The sequence below is a fragment of the Pongo abelii genome, chromosome 5, assembly GCF_028885655.2.
Source record: "Pongo abelii isolate AG06213 chromosome 5, NHGRI_mPonAbe1-v2.0_pri, whole genome shotgun sequence".
NCBI classification, from domain to species: domain Eukaryota; kingdom Metazoa; phylum Chordata; class Mammalia; order Primates; family Hominidae; genus Pongo; species Pongo abelii.
Window position 1 is genome coordinate 168,520,083 of NC_071990.2, and position 15,901 is coordinate 168,535,983.

General features: G+C 46.0%; 1 protein-coding gene across 4 annotated transcripts in view; it reads right to left on the bottom strand.

Annotated features, from left to right (window-relative positions):
• RPS6KA2 (ribosomal protein S6 kinase A2) overlaps window positions 1-15,901 on the bottom strand; it is a 443,982-nt gene that overhangs the window by 102,071 nt on the left and 326,010 nt on the right. For all 4 annotated transcript variants that reach the window (XM_024248014.3, XM_054558435.2, XM_002817573.6 and 1 more), the window contains 2 exons: window positions 15,441-15,557; window positions 7,988-8,069 (listed from right to left, as the gene is read on the bottom strand). In XM_024248014.3, the coding sequence (XP_024103782.3) occupies window positions 7,988-8,069; window positions 15,441-15,557 (199 nt within the window). The remainder of the gene's footprint in view (window positions 1-7,987; window positions 8,070-15,440; window positions 15,558-15,901) is intronic.

Genomic DNA, 15,901 nt, shown 5'->3' on the forward strand with positions numbered 1-15,901 from the left:
AGTCAAAGATGGCTTAAGCAGCAGACATTTTCATTTTGTTTGTCATCTTATGCAATTAAATGGGAAATGAATCCCTTGAAGAGTAAACACCTTAAGTACAATGAGCAGGGATGTAGCTTCTTGCTGAAGAAATGCAGGGAGTCTGTCATCTGGTGAGGATGGAGCTGGCCCAGGGAGGCCTGGGGACCCTGGGAGTTATCTTGGGATAAGCACAGGATTCTGACCTTCACCACTTCCAAACAATATGCTTTTGAGTAATTTTGCTGCCTTGTGCCTTAGTTTCATCATTCGTAAATAAAGATGATGATTTATAAAAATACAATAATAATAACAGTCCTTCCCTCTTAAGAGAGGGCAAAATTGTGCTTAGAATTTTCCTTACTTTTTTCTCCCCTGGGAATCTGAAATCATCCAAATGGGAATCAAATGACATAAATGAATTACCATATTATGGAAATACAATCTGTTCAAGCTACCAGATTGATCGGAGCTGAGTTTCTGAGTGACTCAGTGCCTTCTAACAAAGCATCTCAGCATAAGAGAGGAAAACAAATAAAGAGGTGCTGAAAATAACATTCTGGGGTTTGGAGCCAGGCGGGCTAACTCCGAGGAGGTTCTACTTCAAGATGCTGTCATTGATACCTGTCTATGCGGGTCACACTACATACAGCTCTGCATTCCCAGTGCCTCTGCAGTGATCCCATCTTACAGGACGTGCTCCACTGCTTACAGGAAGGACAGAGGGGTCTTTGACATGTTGCCAAGCTTGGACTGTGCTGCCTAGGCCCATTCCAGCATCTCCTGACTGCCGTGGGTGCCGTGAGAGTGACCCACCACACAGCCGCCAAAAACACACACCAGCATAATCATTAGTGACTTGACTTGCTTAAACAGAGAGATTCTGCTGGAATGATTTTATTTTCTCCTTTACAAACAACTGAACACAGCTTATTTCCTTCCAGGAAGGGAATGCATATCTCCTCTAGGCTGAGAAAGTTGACTTGCAGGGAAAATGCTTGAAAACTAGTTAGGCATGAAAACCCAGGTGCAGTCCTATCAGAAAAATCATCAGTATCAAGAAATATTTCACGTAAGCAGCTCATTCCACATTGTGAAGAGTGCCTACCCAGATGAAGGAATTCCACACAGTGAGCCCTCCTGCAGAAGGGCGCGTCTGTGTTCTCCATGCAGGCACCGGCCACCTTTAGTCATGAACGTGATCACAGGCCTTTCATATTGTAACTGGAGGTATTACAGCTGAACCAAGACATCATTCTTTCTAACCAGGTGGCATCTAACTTCCTCCCCACATCCCTACTCAGCAGAACTAAACAAAACCTCAACCAGGAAAGTCCTAACACAGCTCCAAAGCCAAGCAGTCTTCGTGGAGAAAAGGGCTGAAGGTGAACACAGCTTACACTTCCCGAGACTTTGCTTGAGCCGGCAGCACTCTGCACACTCTAACAAGGGAGAGCCTCACATCGGCAATGATGTGGGGCAGTTATCTATTAATACATCCTATCCCACTTTCAGCAAGGGGACACTGAGGCCAGGAGAGGCACCCCAAGATGACACAGCTCGTGGGGTTAGAGCTGGACTCAGCTCCAGGGTCTGGACTTGGTGTTCCCGGCCCCTGTATCAGGGATTCTCCATGTTGGCAGTGCCCTAAAGACACTGGCAGAGGCAGCTTTCATCAATTCTCACGCTCAGACCGACCAACTTAGAGTCTCCCAGAGGGGTCCCAGGCATCAGCATTTTGTGAAAGTCCCCCAGGCCACTCCAGCTTGCAGCTGAGGATGAAAACTACTGCTCCATACAATACAGCCCATCTCTTAAGGTGCGTGACCAGCCCTGTTTGATGAAGATGAGGCTTGGTTCATTCTTGGTCTCACGGTTGGGAATACGTTTCTTTGCAATACATCCTTTTAAATCAAGTTCCCTTGCAATACGAAGTGGGGATATTACCCTTTGGAATTCATTTTATGTGGAATGCACTATATAGAACTGTTACCTGTAATAACTCCACGTTGAGTCATGAACATGGAAGCTTTGTCAAGTTAAAGGAGTCGAGCACATTTAAGGCATCCTTAAGTACTGGAGCGACAGGCAGCACCGCCAGGTCAGAGGGAGAGGAGCAAGGTTGCGAGTGCACCCCAGCAGCATGGCCCCCTCAGCAGCTGCACAGATGACCTCCCTCAGAAATGACCCGCCCCCTCTCTAAAGGAAAGAGGCGGGTGCCCAACGCTCCAAACTTGTTTGGAGATCAAATGGAGCCATCAGAAGCCATTATCCTCCGAGGTGAGCTGGAAGGAATCCCACTGACAACCCTCACTTCCAGGCATAGGACGATCAGCCATGGTTTGGAGAAATGAGCTGGAGTTTCAAAATGACTTCTGCAGGTCTCCCACCCCCTTTCATTTTTCTTTTTCAAAACATTTGACTATTCACGTGCCTGGCATCCTCCCTGGACGGCCGCCTGGGCTTTCGGGGTTTTGCTGTCAGCACGTGGAGAGCATCCCTGCGGCTGTTACCATGCGTTCCTTCTCTCTCCTTATCATTCTTCAGGATGATTAATGATCTCACAAATCAGGGATATTATGAGGGTGGAGAACGGGTTAGGAGATACTTGAACAACTTAGGCTAATGGAATGCAGAGGTGTTAGAGCTGAGACAAACTTGGAGGTCCCTTGAGTCAACTCTCTTCTTTCAAAGATGAGGAAGAAACAAGAAACTAAGGTTTTGGGCCAGCAGGTGTCCTTGCCCAGGCTAAGTGCTACTTAGTACCAGTTAGTGCTAGTTAGTACCAGGCCTCCTCTCCACATAACTCTGCTGCATCACGGTTAGATCCAGGGACCTAACCTACTTCGAAGTATGCAAAATATTATTTGCAAAGCTTTTCTATTTTTCTCTTCAGAAAATAAATTCCAATGAAATTTTTGGAAAAAAAATCTATTTTTTAGTGATGGATCATTATGGAAAGCTGAAACCATATAAGATGTAAAACAATGATTAGTTGTTCCTTAAAGTTGACTTTTAAGGAACACAAGGAAACAAAAATGTTTCTATTCTTCTATGTTTATATGGCTTTTTTTTTTTTTTTTTTTTTTTTTTTGACAGGGTCTTGCTCTGTCACCCAGGCTAGAGTGCAGTGGCACAATCACAGCTCACTGAAGCCTTGAGATCTTGGGCGTAAGCAATCCTCCCACCTCAGCCTCCCAAGTAGCTGGGACTACAGGTGTGCGCCACCGTATCCAGTTAATTTTTTGACTTTTTAAATTTTTTGTAGAGATGGGGTCTTAACATGTTGCCTAAGTCTTGAACTCTGGGGCTCAAGCAATCTTCCCACCTCTGCCCCCTAAAGTGCTGGGATTACAGGTGTGACTACCACAGCCAGCCACATGGCTCATTTTCATAGTATAAAAATAATTTTAGCTACTCAAGCATATTGTTCCAAAATATTTTAAAAATAACTTTATATTACAAAAAAATCAGATATATTTTATTTCTGTTGAAAACTTGCAGTAACAGAGTATAGGGAAGAAGACAACAGCTAGCCCCAATCCTGTAAGTTGGCCCTTCACTTTGGCATGTTTGCTTCTGGCACAATGTCCATCTCGTGTGTGTACACACAAATATACACACCTCACTACTGCTCAAGTCACTCTTACATTTAACGATACCATGATTATTCTGTACACAGAGTTTTATGTCCAGCCTATTCCACGTAACCATGGATCAGGAGCCGTTTCTCAAGGACACCGTGGATTGGATTATAAACAGCCGTGGATACTTGCGTCAAGGAGAGTGAAGTCATCAAGATGGAGAGTTCTGCACTTGAGCTAAGAGGCCAAGGTCAGCCCTGAGGGAGTCCAGGCTTAGCGACGACTTAAACAGAGAGCAGCTTCCCGCTCCTCCATTCCACCGTATTCCCACAGAGCAGAGCGAGCAGGCACAGATTCCAGCTGCACTCCCACTTTGCCTCCCTTTCCTTCAGTGGCGGGGGGGAGGTGAGACCAACTTTGAAGGGAAAGAAGGAACCGTTAACGCTTGAAGGAGAAAAGAAGCTCTTCTGGGTCACTCCTGGTGCCCTGGAGAGGTGAACATGGAACCGGCTGATGGACAGTAGGACAGTGTGTGGCCGAGGACAGGCTGGAGAGCTTCCCGCATCCACCTGCCTTTGTCTTAAACCACAGGAAGATGCCTCATCTGTGTTTGAAAGAAAATCTCAATGCCTCGAGGATGAAAGAGTGGGTTTTAGGAAAGGAACGTATTATCCAGCAGCTGTTCATTTTAAAAATAACAGCTTTTTGGAGATATAATTCACATTCCATATGATATGCCCATTTAAAGTGTACAATTCAATGATTTTTAGGATATTCACAGAGTTGTGTACCATCAATGGGTTTTAAAGCATTTTAATCACACCAAAAGCAGCTCCAGACCTGTCTGCACTCAGTTCCCACCTCTCTCACCCCCCAGCCTAGGAAACCACTCATCTACCTTCTGTCTCTAGGGTCTGCCTCTCCTGGACTGTCACATGAGTGGAATCTTAACCCGTGCGGCTTGGTGCCTGGCTGTTCCCGCTGAGTACACTCTTTCCAGGCTTCACCCATGTTGGAGCGGGCACCAGTACTTGATTTCTTTCTATTGCCCAATATCATTCCATTGAATAGATAGACACTTTATTTTTCCATTTCCCAGACAGTGGACATTTGAGCTCTTTCCCTTTTTTTGGCTACTGTGAATTGGCTGGTGCTGCCATGAACACTCCTGTGCTAGTTTCTGTGTAGACAGCTGTGTTCATTTCTCTTGGTGAACCGCCTAGGAGTGGACCAGTGAGGTCGCATGGTAATCTCTGGTCAACCTTTCGAGAAACTGCAAGAACAGTTCACTGTGTTGGCTTTCAGATGATCCTGCACTAATAGATGTCTAATTTAACTTCCTATTTTGAAGAGATAACTGAGATAACTGTAACTGAAGAGATATAGGCCAATGGAACAGAACAGAGCCCTCAGAAATAATACCACACATCTACAAACATCTGATCTTTGACAAACCTGACAAAAACAAGAAATGGGGAAAGGATTCCCTATTTAATAAATGGTGCTGGGAAAACTGGCTAGCCATATGTAGAAAGCTGAAACTGGATCCCTTCCTTACACTTTATACAAAAATTAATTCAAGATGGATTAAAGACTTAAATGTTAGACCTAAAACCATAAAAACCCTAGAAGAAAACCTAGGCATTACCATTCAGGACATAGGCATGGGCAAGGACTTCATGTCTAAAACACCAAAACAATGGCAACAAAAGCCAAAATTGACAAATGGAATCTAATTAAACTAAAGAGCTTCTGCACAGCAAAAGAAACTACCATCAGAGTGAACAGGCAACCTACAGAATGGGAGAAAATTTTTGCAATCTCCCCATCTGACAAAGGGCTAATATCTAGAATCTACAATGAACTTAAACAAATTTACAAGAAAAAATCAAACAACCCCATCAAAAAGTGGGCAAAGGATATGAACAGACACTTCTCAAAAGAAGACATTTATGCAGCCAACAGACACATGAAAAAATGCTCATCATCACTGGCCATCAGAGAAATGCAAATCACAACCACAATGAGATACCATCTCACAGCAGTTAGAATGGCAATCATTAAAAAGTCAGGAAACAACAGGTGCTGGAGAGGATGTGGAGAAATAGGAACACTTTTACACTGTTGGTGGGACTGTAAACTAGTTTAACCATTGTGGAAGACAGTATGGCGATTCCTCAAGGATCTAGAACTAGAAATACCATTTGAGTCAGCCATCCCATTACTGGGTATATACCCAAAGGATTATAAATCATGCTGCTGTAAAGACACATGCACACATATGTTTATTGTGGCACTATTCACAATAGCAAAGACTTGGAACCAACCCAAATGTCCATCAATGATAGACTGGATTAAGAAAATGTGGCACCTAGACACCATGGAATACTATGTAGCCATAAAAAAGGATGAGTTCATGTCCTTTGTAGGGACATGGATGAAGCTGGAAACCATCATTCTGAGCAAACTATGGCAAGGACAGAAAACCAAACACCGCATGTTCTTACTCATAGGTGGGAATTGAACAACGAGAACACTTGGACACAGGATGGGGAACATCACACACTGGGGCCTGTGGTGGGGTGGAGGGACAGGGGAGGGACAGCATTAGGAGATATACCTAATGTAAATGATGAGTTAATGAGTGCAGCACACCAACATGGCACATGTATACAACACATGTAACAAACCTGCACATTGTGCACGTGTACCCTAGAATTTAAAGTACTAAAAAAAAAAGTTCACTCTAAAAAGCGTGGGTTAAATTATGTTACAATTGATAACACTGAACTAAAAACTCAAGTGCCTACAATAAACTAGAATGTCTCACCTAAGATAAGAATTACTGGGACATCTTGTTTGAAAAGTCATATATCTAGGCCTTGTTTCTAAAAGATGATGATTCAATAGGTCAGGAGTGGGGCCTGGATCTGTATTTATAACAGTACCCTCCCCGCCCCCAAACACACAGACAATTCTAATCAGGTCTAACCAAAGTGGTCACCTTCTGCATTTTCTTACCATTGGTTGTGCTGATAAATGTCAACCAGATTTCTCTCCCCTATAGAATTTTCACCTTAAGTTCCATGGACCTTCTAACTCACTTGGAAGAGCTCTTTTCCTCCTTTGTATACCTAAGTGGTTTAAAGTCTGTACATATTGGTCTATGCATTTTTTGTCCTTATTGTTGGTGACAGGTCCTTCCCAACATATATCTCATTTCCTTAGCTAGACGGCAAGTGACTTGAAGGCAGAGAATGACATATTTGTACTGCTCCCCTGCCTGTAGTTGCTAGGGACACTGTTGCAAGACCTAAAAGTTCAAGTGCCGCCTTGACATCTCAGAGCCTCACGGGGCCCCAAGGCCTCCGCATGAGCTCCCTGCTCTGCCAAGTGTGCCCCCCGCCCAGAGAGAAAGTCTCCCTGCCCAGCTGGTTTCCCCATAAGCTGGACCAGCTGCCCCCATCCAGCACCCACCCTAAAAGGCTTCAGTTCCCTGCCAGCCCACAGAATCATTCCAACAAGCCAGCCACACCTTCTGCAGGAACCAGGGGCCACGTGACCCTCCCGTTCCTAGGAAGCCTGCCTCTCACCGTCTCGGCACCTAAGTGCTGCCCCTGTGAGGCTCTGTGTGGCACGGGGTGCCCTCCTCCCCAGGGGGTCAGTTTATGTAACTAATAAGCTGCTGTCAGTTCATCTGTCCAGTGCCCGGCTCTGTGTGTTCAATCATCTTATGCTGTTTAGGGCAGGGGGAAGTTCCCTCTCTCATCAACAGAGTGAATAGGAGGTGATCAGAACAGATACAGTAGGTGCCCAGCTAGTGACAGGCTTAAAGACTATGAGCCTGGAACGGAGATTCTGGATCACATTCTAACTCTTAATGCTGCACTAGGTGCTCATCCCTCACGTGCAGGATGGGCGTGCAGAGGAGCTGGGCAGAAATCAGTATTTCTAATGCCCAGCCACTGGGTCAACAAAGGAAAACAACCCAACCCAACCATGAGTCACATTGTATTTAAAACCGAGTGAGGCCGTCGGCCGGCCGGTATCGAGGCTGGTTTTTCAGGCCCCATCCAGCCCGACAGCCTGCTCGCAGCCTGCTGCTCTGCTTTCCAAATGCCGCTCCATGGCAGAACATATGTGGGAGAATGGTATTTACGCAATACAGCTCTTCTCTGACAATTGTGGAAACTCTGCAGGGGTATTTTAAATATTCATGGAAATGTTTATACAGTTTATTATCAATCAGAGAGTATCAATCAGTGCTCATTTAGAGACATCTTCAGAAATCGTGAACATTAAATGGAATGAATATTTCCTCAAATAACGGAGTAGAAATTGCAGTTACCTGTCTCCGAAGCAGCCGGCCGTTCTGAAGCCCTTACCTTTTAGGGTGGCTTTCTTAAGGACCTTCATGGCATAGAGCTGCCCAGCGTCGGACCCCTTCACCTTCCTCACCAGGAACACCTTAGCAAGAGAAAACGGAACATCAGAAACCAGTAAGACTTGAAACTCGCTTTCCATATTGGATTTGACAAGGGGATACACAAGGAAGTTTAGAGCATTTTCAATAAAACAAGTACACTGTAGAAAATTTAAAATTTTCTCCAACGTCAAGCCTTCTGGAAAATGCTCTAAGTTCCTATGGCTCTGCGGCAAACATCACTATGTGTCTGTATGAAGAAGCGTCGTTTGTTTTTGGTATCATTAACTTTGCATTTTATATCAGAAATAATACCACCCCTTGTTTTGAAGACCAGCTGTTTAGAAAAACAAACAGGAGTTTTAAGGGAGATCCTTTGGTTTCAGTATCCCTCTGTAAATCCCTACTGAGAGACCACGCTGAAAGGTATTACCAATCACACAAAACAGGCTCTATCCGATTTTCAAGAAAAGCTACTTTCTCTTACTTGAACTGTCTTCACTCAAATTTTAGCTGTGAGTAGCTTAAGAGTTCTTTCTAACTGGCTCTTAAATATACTTATGGATATTTGGCAATGCTTTCTGAAATACATTTTGATGTGTATCACTGAGAAAAACAACAAAAAAAGGTCATTGAGAGCTTGAGTTTAAATTTGTATTAGTGATTTTTTAACAAACTTAGTAAATAAAACTGGAGTTCCTTTGTATAAAAAAAACTTCCACGCAAATTAAGAAAATAGTACTTGATTTTCCTAAAAGTGTTTTCCAATAGATGCAAATATCTGCTTGCATGATGGAGATGACACAGGCACACGGCGCACTGGTGTGGCTGCCCATGCGGTATGGCTGGAAGGCCAAGGTGGGGTGGCTCCTTCCCAAAACGTCACCTTTACTAAGCCTCAAAAAGCCAGAAAGACTGGCCACTATAGATGTTCTAGTTCCATGGAAACTCCAGGTGGCCCACGTGAGCATCCGTGTGGAGCAGCAGCCTCACCTGCCATGGGCAGAGGGACGTGGCTGGGACCTTTGCCCTCTTGGCTCCCCCCGAGACTGGAGAGGCAATGTCTAGACACTTACCGAGTGCAGGGGCTCTAGGAGCACGGGCTGCTGGGGCAGCCAAACTGGAGGGAGACCAACCAGCGTCTATTCTAGAGGCACAAATAAAGAGGGACCGGGAAGACACAAGATCCCAGCACAGGCATGTGGATTCACAGAGTTGCTGTATCAGTGTCATGTTCTCACCATGTGCCCCTGAAGTGATTCCTGACCCCACTGCTGCCCTGCCATCCATCCCGATCACTGTCATTATTGAATCACAGCCCCTCCCCAAGTGGGGAATCTTCTAGACGATGTCCATGGGAAAGCACCCCAGCACCCCTACCCAGGGTACAGGACGGTACAGCATCATCCTGTGCGATGAAATGCTGCCTCTCGGACACGATTAGGTCCCAGGAAGTCACAGGCAATTAGAAAGAGGCTTCCCTCTTCTCCTGGGTTATGGACTATACCGTCACAGACAGTTAATATTCATCTTTGGGAGATGTGTGGAGTGGGAGTGTGTGTGTGTATGTGTGTGTCCCCAAAGCTGGATAAACAAGCTTGTGGTGAAGCCCTGGGGTGATAGCTGGGGCATCAACCTCACATGCACTGTGGTGGGAGACACAGGCACAAGCCCTTCTCCGGGCTCAGGGTCCCATGGCTGTTGCTGGCAGACCCACTGTAGCCCTGGAAGTTACTGCACATGGAAGGACTCTGCCTCAGGGTGTTCCCTCTGTGCAGTGGGCGAGCTTCCTGACAGGCAGGTAGAGATGTGAAGGCAGTGGTTTGAGGACAGGATTTTTGCAGAGAGAAAAACATTAGTGCTTAACTCTCGAGATCTTCTGCTTTGAATCATGGGAAAGTCACATGCCATGCACAGTTTTAGCTTCCATCTGATGCAACTCCTTTCATTTCTCCAGCCCGTCGGTGTGCGTAATGATCCTAGGTTGACTTGATTAGCAGTGCTGTAGAGATCAGGACCAGCCAGGACAGTGCAGGGAGGAGGCAGGCGCAGCCCTGGAGTCCAGGAGCTGGGCAAGGCTGCGTGAGCATCCCGGTGCCGGAGAGGCCACACTGGCAGAGAGGAACCTGGGTCCCAAAAAAGTCGGAGGGGGTGTGGAACAAGGGACAGTTGTGTTTGTGGCAGGGACGCCACATTTTCCCGGCATCCTGCAGGTAAGTTGGGCAGTGTCACCAGCGAGGGCAGGGGTGTGCCTTCCTGGCCCAGGCAATGAAGAGCAGGTGCAAAACATTCCAGCTGCCACTCCTTGCTGTGGCAACTGAGGACACCTGGTGCGCGACAAACCGGGCAGCCTGGTCACTGAGTCACTGTGTGGAGGATGGAAGCCTTGGGTGGTTGCTCCAGCCCATGGTGGACTTTGGTAGGGTGACAGATGAATCTATCCATTCCATTACGTTGAAGCTGACATGTTAGCTCCCAAAATGAGGCATTCTTATAATCAGAAAACAAAGGGCCAGGTTCAGTGGCTCACACCTGTAATTCCAGCACACTCGGAGGCTGAGACAGAAGGATCTCTTGAGGCCAAGAATTTGCAACCAGCCTGGGCAGCATAGCAAAACCGTGGGTCTAGTAAAAATAAAAATAAAAATTAGGGCTGGGTGCGGTGGCTCATGCCTGTAATCCCAGCACTTTGGGAGGCCGAGGCGGGTGGATCACGAGGTCAGGAGATCGAGGCCATCCTGGCCAACATGGTGAAACTCCGTCTCTACTAAAAATACAAAAGATTAGCCAGGTGTGGTGGCGGGCGCCTGTAGTCTCAGCTACTCGAGAGGCTGAGGCAGGAGAATGGCGTGAACCCGGGAGGCGGAGCTTGCAGTGAGCCGAGATTCCGCCACTGCAGTCCGGCCTGGGTGAAAGAGCGAGACTCTGTCTCAAAAAAAAAAAAAAAAAAAAGAAAGAAGGAAAAAATAAAAATTAGTTGGGTGTGGTGGTGCGTGCCTGTAGGCCCAGCTATTCGGGAGGCTGAGGCGGAAGGATCGCTTGAGCCCAGGAGTTCGCAAACAATAAGCTCCCTCTTTCAAAATGCGAGGACCGTGAAGAAAAAGGAGGCAGGTACATGACCGATTTGTGTTTGGATGGTCCAGTCTTCGCAATATCCTGAGTGGGTCCGTACTTTCTATACCTCTGCACTCAACCCCTAACCCATAAGAAGTACGACTGTATAAACTCAAAGAGCAGAGAGGAAGCCCCATTCCACTCAAGTCTGAACTGAAGACCAAGTCCGCATGGGGCAGCCGCCAGTTAAGATTTGATTTAAATGATGTCAAATTTTGCATAGGTCTTGACACATGAAACTTTTCTCTCCTGTATGTTAGGCCTTGAAGACGAGATGACTGATGGTCATGGCTGATGTTCATGCTTATCTGTTTTGAAGAGAGAACCCTACTTTTGTTTTTTAAAAGAACGGAAAAAACTCCATCCTAACAATGTCTGCCAGGCTTCTCTGTGGTGCCAGTTGCTGCGAATTCCTGCAGTAGGTGCTGCCTGACTCGCAAGCACAGGACCCAGCGGAGGGGAACGGCACCTTGAGACGAGCAGCAAAATACAGCAAAAATGCAAAAATGATTTCGGTAATGAGTGCAGCAACTTGCTGGTCTGCGACAGGGATCTTGACCCTTGGGCGCTGTGCAGTTTCCTCTCCCTCTCTGCTGTCATTCCTGTCATTGAAGATCAATTTTAATGTAGTGGAATTTAATAAGTTCCAAAACAACACTGTAACTTTGAGCTAACGCAGGCACTGGGTCTTTAATACTTAACCCAGTGGGCGCTGTGTGTGCCCCCTCATTTCATTTTTAGAACTGCCTCTCCAGCAGCTTGGCGTGCTGCATTGCAAAGACGCTGTGAGAACCGCGACCTGGCAACAGGTGCGATGTCACTCTGAACTGCTTCATGATGTCATGGATATCACTGTGATCTGCTGATTCTCTCAGCAGAATTCTCAGCTCTCTCTCAGAACTGGAGGGTTGCTGTTGGGCTGCAAAATCCTTCGAGCAGGAGCCAAATGCCCGTGTGTACTTCCGCGGACTATTGGGTAACAGACGCCCCCAAAAGGAAGACACTTAAAGACATGTTCTTATCATGCTACCAGCAAAGTCAGAGAAAGCAAGGATTTTTTAAAAACTTTGGTTTGGTTCCTTTTTAGAATGCAGGAATCATAACCTACAGTTCATTCCCCAGAATATTTTAAAGGAAAAGAGGTTTCCTATCCTATTCTGGGCACTTATGCGAATAGGGGAGCTCCAGGAGCAGGTGAGGAGGCGGGACCAGGGCAAAGCTGCTTTCCCAGCCCCGGGGTGGTTCCCACACCTCCCTCCTCTAAGCTCGCAGGGAACACTGTGTCTGCACCCCTCCTTTCAACACTGAACAAGCTTCACCATCTTTCATTGCTTTCCTGATTCAGGCTTTAAATTGCTTTTCATTTTGAGGATAAGGCTGTTTTCTGTGCTTTTCTCTGGTCCGAAGCACCACCCATGGCCCTGCTCTCTAGATAGCAATGAAATCATGATGGCTTCGCCTGCAGGACTGAGCTCAGAGCTCAGAGACGCTTCCCGCTGGTGGTGAATGTGGCTTCTGCCACAGGAACAAGCTTATTACGGCTGACCAGGCAAAGAGCAGTGGCTTCGGAGAGCCTAAGCGGCTCACACAGGCAGGCAATGGGACAAGTCACTCAAATGGCTCCTGGCGCAGTCTGAAGTCAGGAGCTGGCACCAGTGCAAAAGTCTAAAGGGAAGAAACTGCATGTCATACATTTCTGCGTCTCCAATGTCATCATTAAATAAGAGAAAGAAGGGAGTGGCTCAGTGACAGGCAACTATGAGCCCTGTTGAAGGACTCGGCTCCTAGGCAAGGCCCGTCCCGGGACACTGCATCCAGATTCACACCAGGTCTTTGCTCTTTGGAGCGGAGGCAGGAGGTGGAAACCTGAAGAACAGGTGCTTTCTGCAGAATGAGAATATTCAGTGTTGTCCTTCTGTCCCTGGTAGGTGCAAAAGGGAAGACGACTCTTGCATAAGGTTGTGTTATTTGCATGTGGAGAGGGAGGAATACAGTAACATGCGGCATTAGAACACACGGCTTCTCGCCCTCTTGTCATCAGTTTTGCTTAAATTAAAAACACCACAAACAAACCTATGTGGACAAATATAATTTGTATCTGTGACTCTCTAGTGACTGATATTAGCTCCAACCTTCCCTGGAAATGTCTGAGCAACACTTTCGAGAATAGTATCTCTTCTTTCCAGAGTCCAGCTCGCATCAATCCATGGAGCAGACCTAAGCCTCCCTTCCCATGCCAGCCCCAGCCTGGACCTGCTGCCCCGCCCCTCACACCAGCTTTGGACAGACATTACTGGAGTTGGCCCATTCTGTAATCCCTGGAGTTCAGACACCCATGGGCGCTGCCACTGCCTCATCCTTCTCTTTCCGCTACCTACTACTGTTCTTGAAACTTTATTTTTTAATTCCTCATATAATAAAGACACAAGTAAAGATAAAATTAGAAGTGGTGAAAGGCTGGGAAGGAAAGGGACAGAGTGTTATGAACATTATCATTCCAACGGGATTCTGCCAAACACCATGATTTCACTTGTTTTCCAAAACATGTTTTTTTAAAGCAAAATTAAAATTCAAAATTGGAAATCTGAACGAGGGAGCTGGAAAAGCCTCTCTCCTTTCATCTTTAATACCCCAGTTCTGTGAGGAGGACATTGGTAAGATTCACTCTGTAACAGAGCCGGTCAACCAAAGCCCCCCAGACACTTCCTGGGCCGCTCCCGCGGGACGTATTCCAGCACTCCTTCCCTCCAGATAAAGATGATTCGGCTGATTCTGTGCTTCCACAGGTGGAATCTGTTCTCAAGAAACAACACATGGGCAACACCCTTGAAAGGTGGAAAAAGGAAAGAATGCTTGCTTGTCTCTGTTTTCAAATCATGGAGAAAATTATTCTCCTCTCTCTTTTTTCTCTACATTTCTAATTAATAGTGAGGCATTCCACTATCACATTAGGCAGGCTCTGCCTTCTGTGATTTTGTGCTTTTTGGTAATGGCTATTAACATCATGAGAAACTGAAATCTTCATCCCCCTATTTCATAAACACCATATCAACTAGCCACATTAAATAGATATTTTTGTAGGCCCAAAATATTGCTGGTAATTTCCTATGGTTTAATCTAACGTATTTTGTGTATACATCATATAAACACATGTTCCTTCCACATTACCACGTACAAAAGAGAAAAAGAAAAGAAAAAGACATTCTACATTACAAGCACGACAACAGATAAATTTTGCAAACAATCCAGTTCATGCAGTCTATAGGATTATCCAGAACACGAACGTACTATTCATTCTACACTTAAATTAACAGGAGCCACATGAATTTTGGCACAAAGTCACGTGAAGAATGCAAAGATTTGGTAAATGTCTACATACCACACAAAAATAGTTACTTTAAAGAGCCAGGCTGTTCTGCTTACATGTAAGGAATGGTTGGCTTCATGGTTTATTTCAGGCCCTTATGTTCTAGAAATCAAGTTGTCAGAGCCTATATATTTCTAACAGCTAACCCAAGGAAGCAGAGAAATTAGCATTGTGCTGGAATAAGTCACATGTCATCATAATTGAAAAGCGTTATTGACATCTTGTTGTATGTGATGTGGCATTAAATGAAGAGCCAACTATTTCTCATTTCCTGAAAGAAATTAGCTTTTATTGCTGCAATTTGAAGGTGAAAAAAAAGGGAAATGAACAATTCCACTGCACAAATACATCTTAGGCAACTGCTGGGTGGGATTCGTGCCTTATTTACTCCATGGAACAACTGTATAAGGTAGGTTTTATCCTCTCCATTTAGTGGGTGGGGAAGCTGAGGCTTCATGAGGCAATCGTGCAGGGTGAGGAGGGGAGCCAGCTGCAGACCCCAGCCTTCCTGGCTCCTGTGCCCAATCCAGAGGAGTGGATTTTTTTCTTCTTTTTTTTTTTTCCTTGTTCTCTTATTTTTTCTTTCTTTGGGGAAAACAGCTGCTAGAATGCACTTTCAAAGATACATTGGCTCAGGTCAATAACCTTCCTCACCTTGGTGATGATTTACCAAGAGCCAAGGGAGGCTCTAGAGAGGGAGCAAATGTACATGTAACAGCTCCAACGGCACTGTCGTTCTCACCTGGCACAGCCCAGCCCTGTGCCACTGGAATTCTGGCTGTGCAAAGTGAGGCCCTGGTTCTGACCTGTCCAGGTTCCCGGGATTGCAGCCCTGCAGGTGAGGACCGCCTGCAATTTTCATCCAGGGGGGCTCTGCCCAGGTGTCCTTTGTGTTCAGTAATGAGACTCAAGAGCCAGCCAGGGCTGAACTCACCTTTCCATAGGATCCTTGTCCTAAAACCTTCAGCAGCTCAAACTGGGAAGGGTCTGCCTTCTCAAAGCCCTCCTTCACGTGATGGCTGATGTCTATCTCCTTCACGACGCCTTCTTCCTGCAAGAGAGCAGCACGGGTAAGAAACACACCAGGAGGAGTCCCTCAGTGTCGCTCACAGCTTCCTCCCTCCCTGACTTTACCACGAACTGGGTCTGTTACAGATTTTAGCGCTGGAGTTTAAAAGTGGAGACACCATTTAGTTTTTGGGTTTTTTTTGTTTGTTTGTTTTTTTAAGATGGAGTCTCACTCTGTCTCCCAGGCTGGAGTGCAGTGGCTCGATCTTGGCTCACTGCAACCTCCACCTCCCAGGTTCAAGTGATTCTCTTGCCTCAGCCCCCCGCCACCACACCCAGCTAATTTTTGTATTTTTAGTAGAGACGAGGTTTCACCATGTTGGCCAG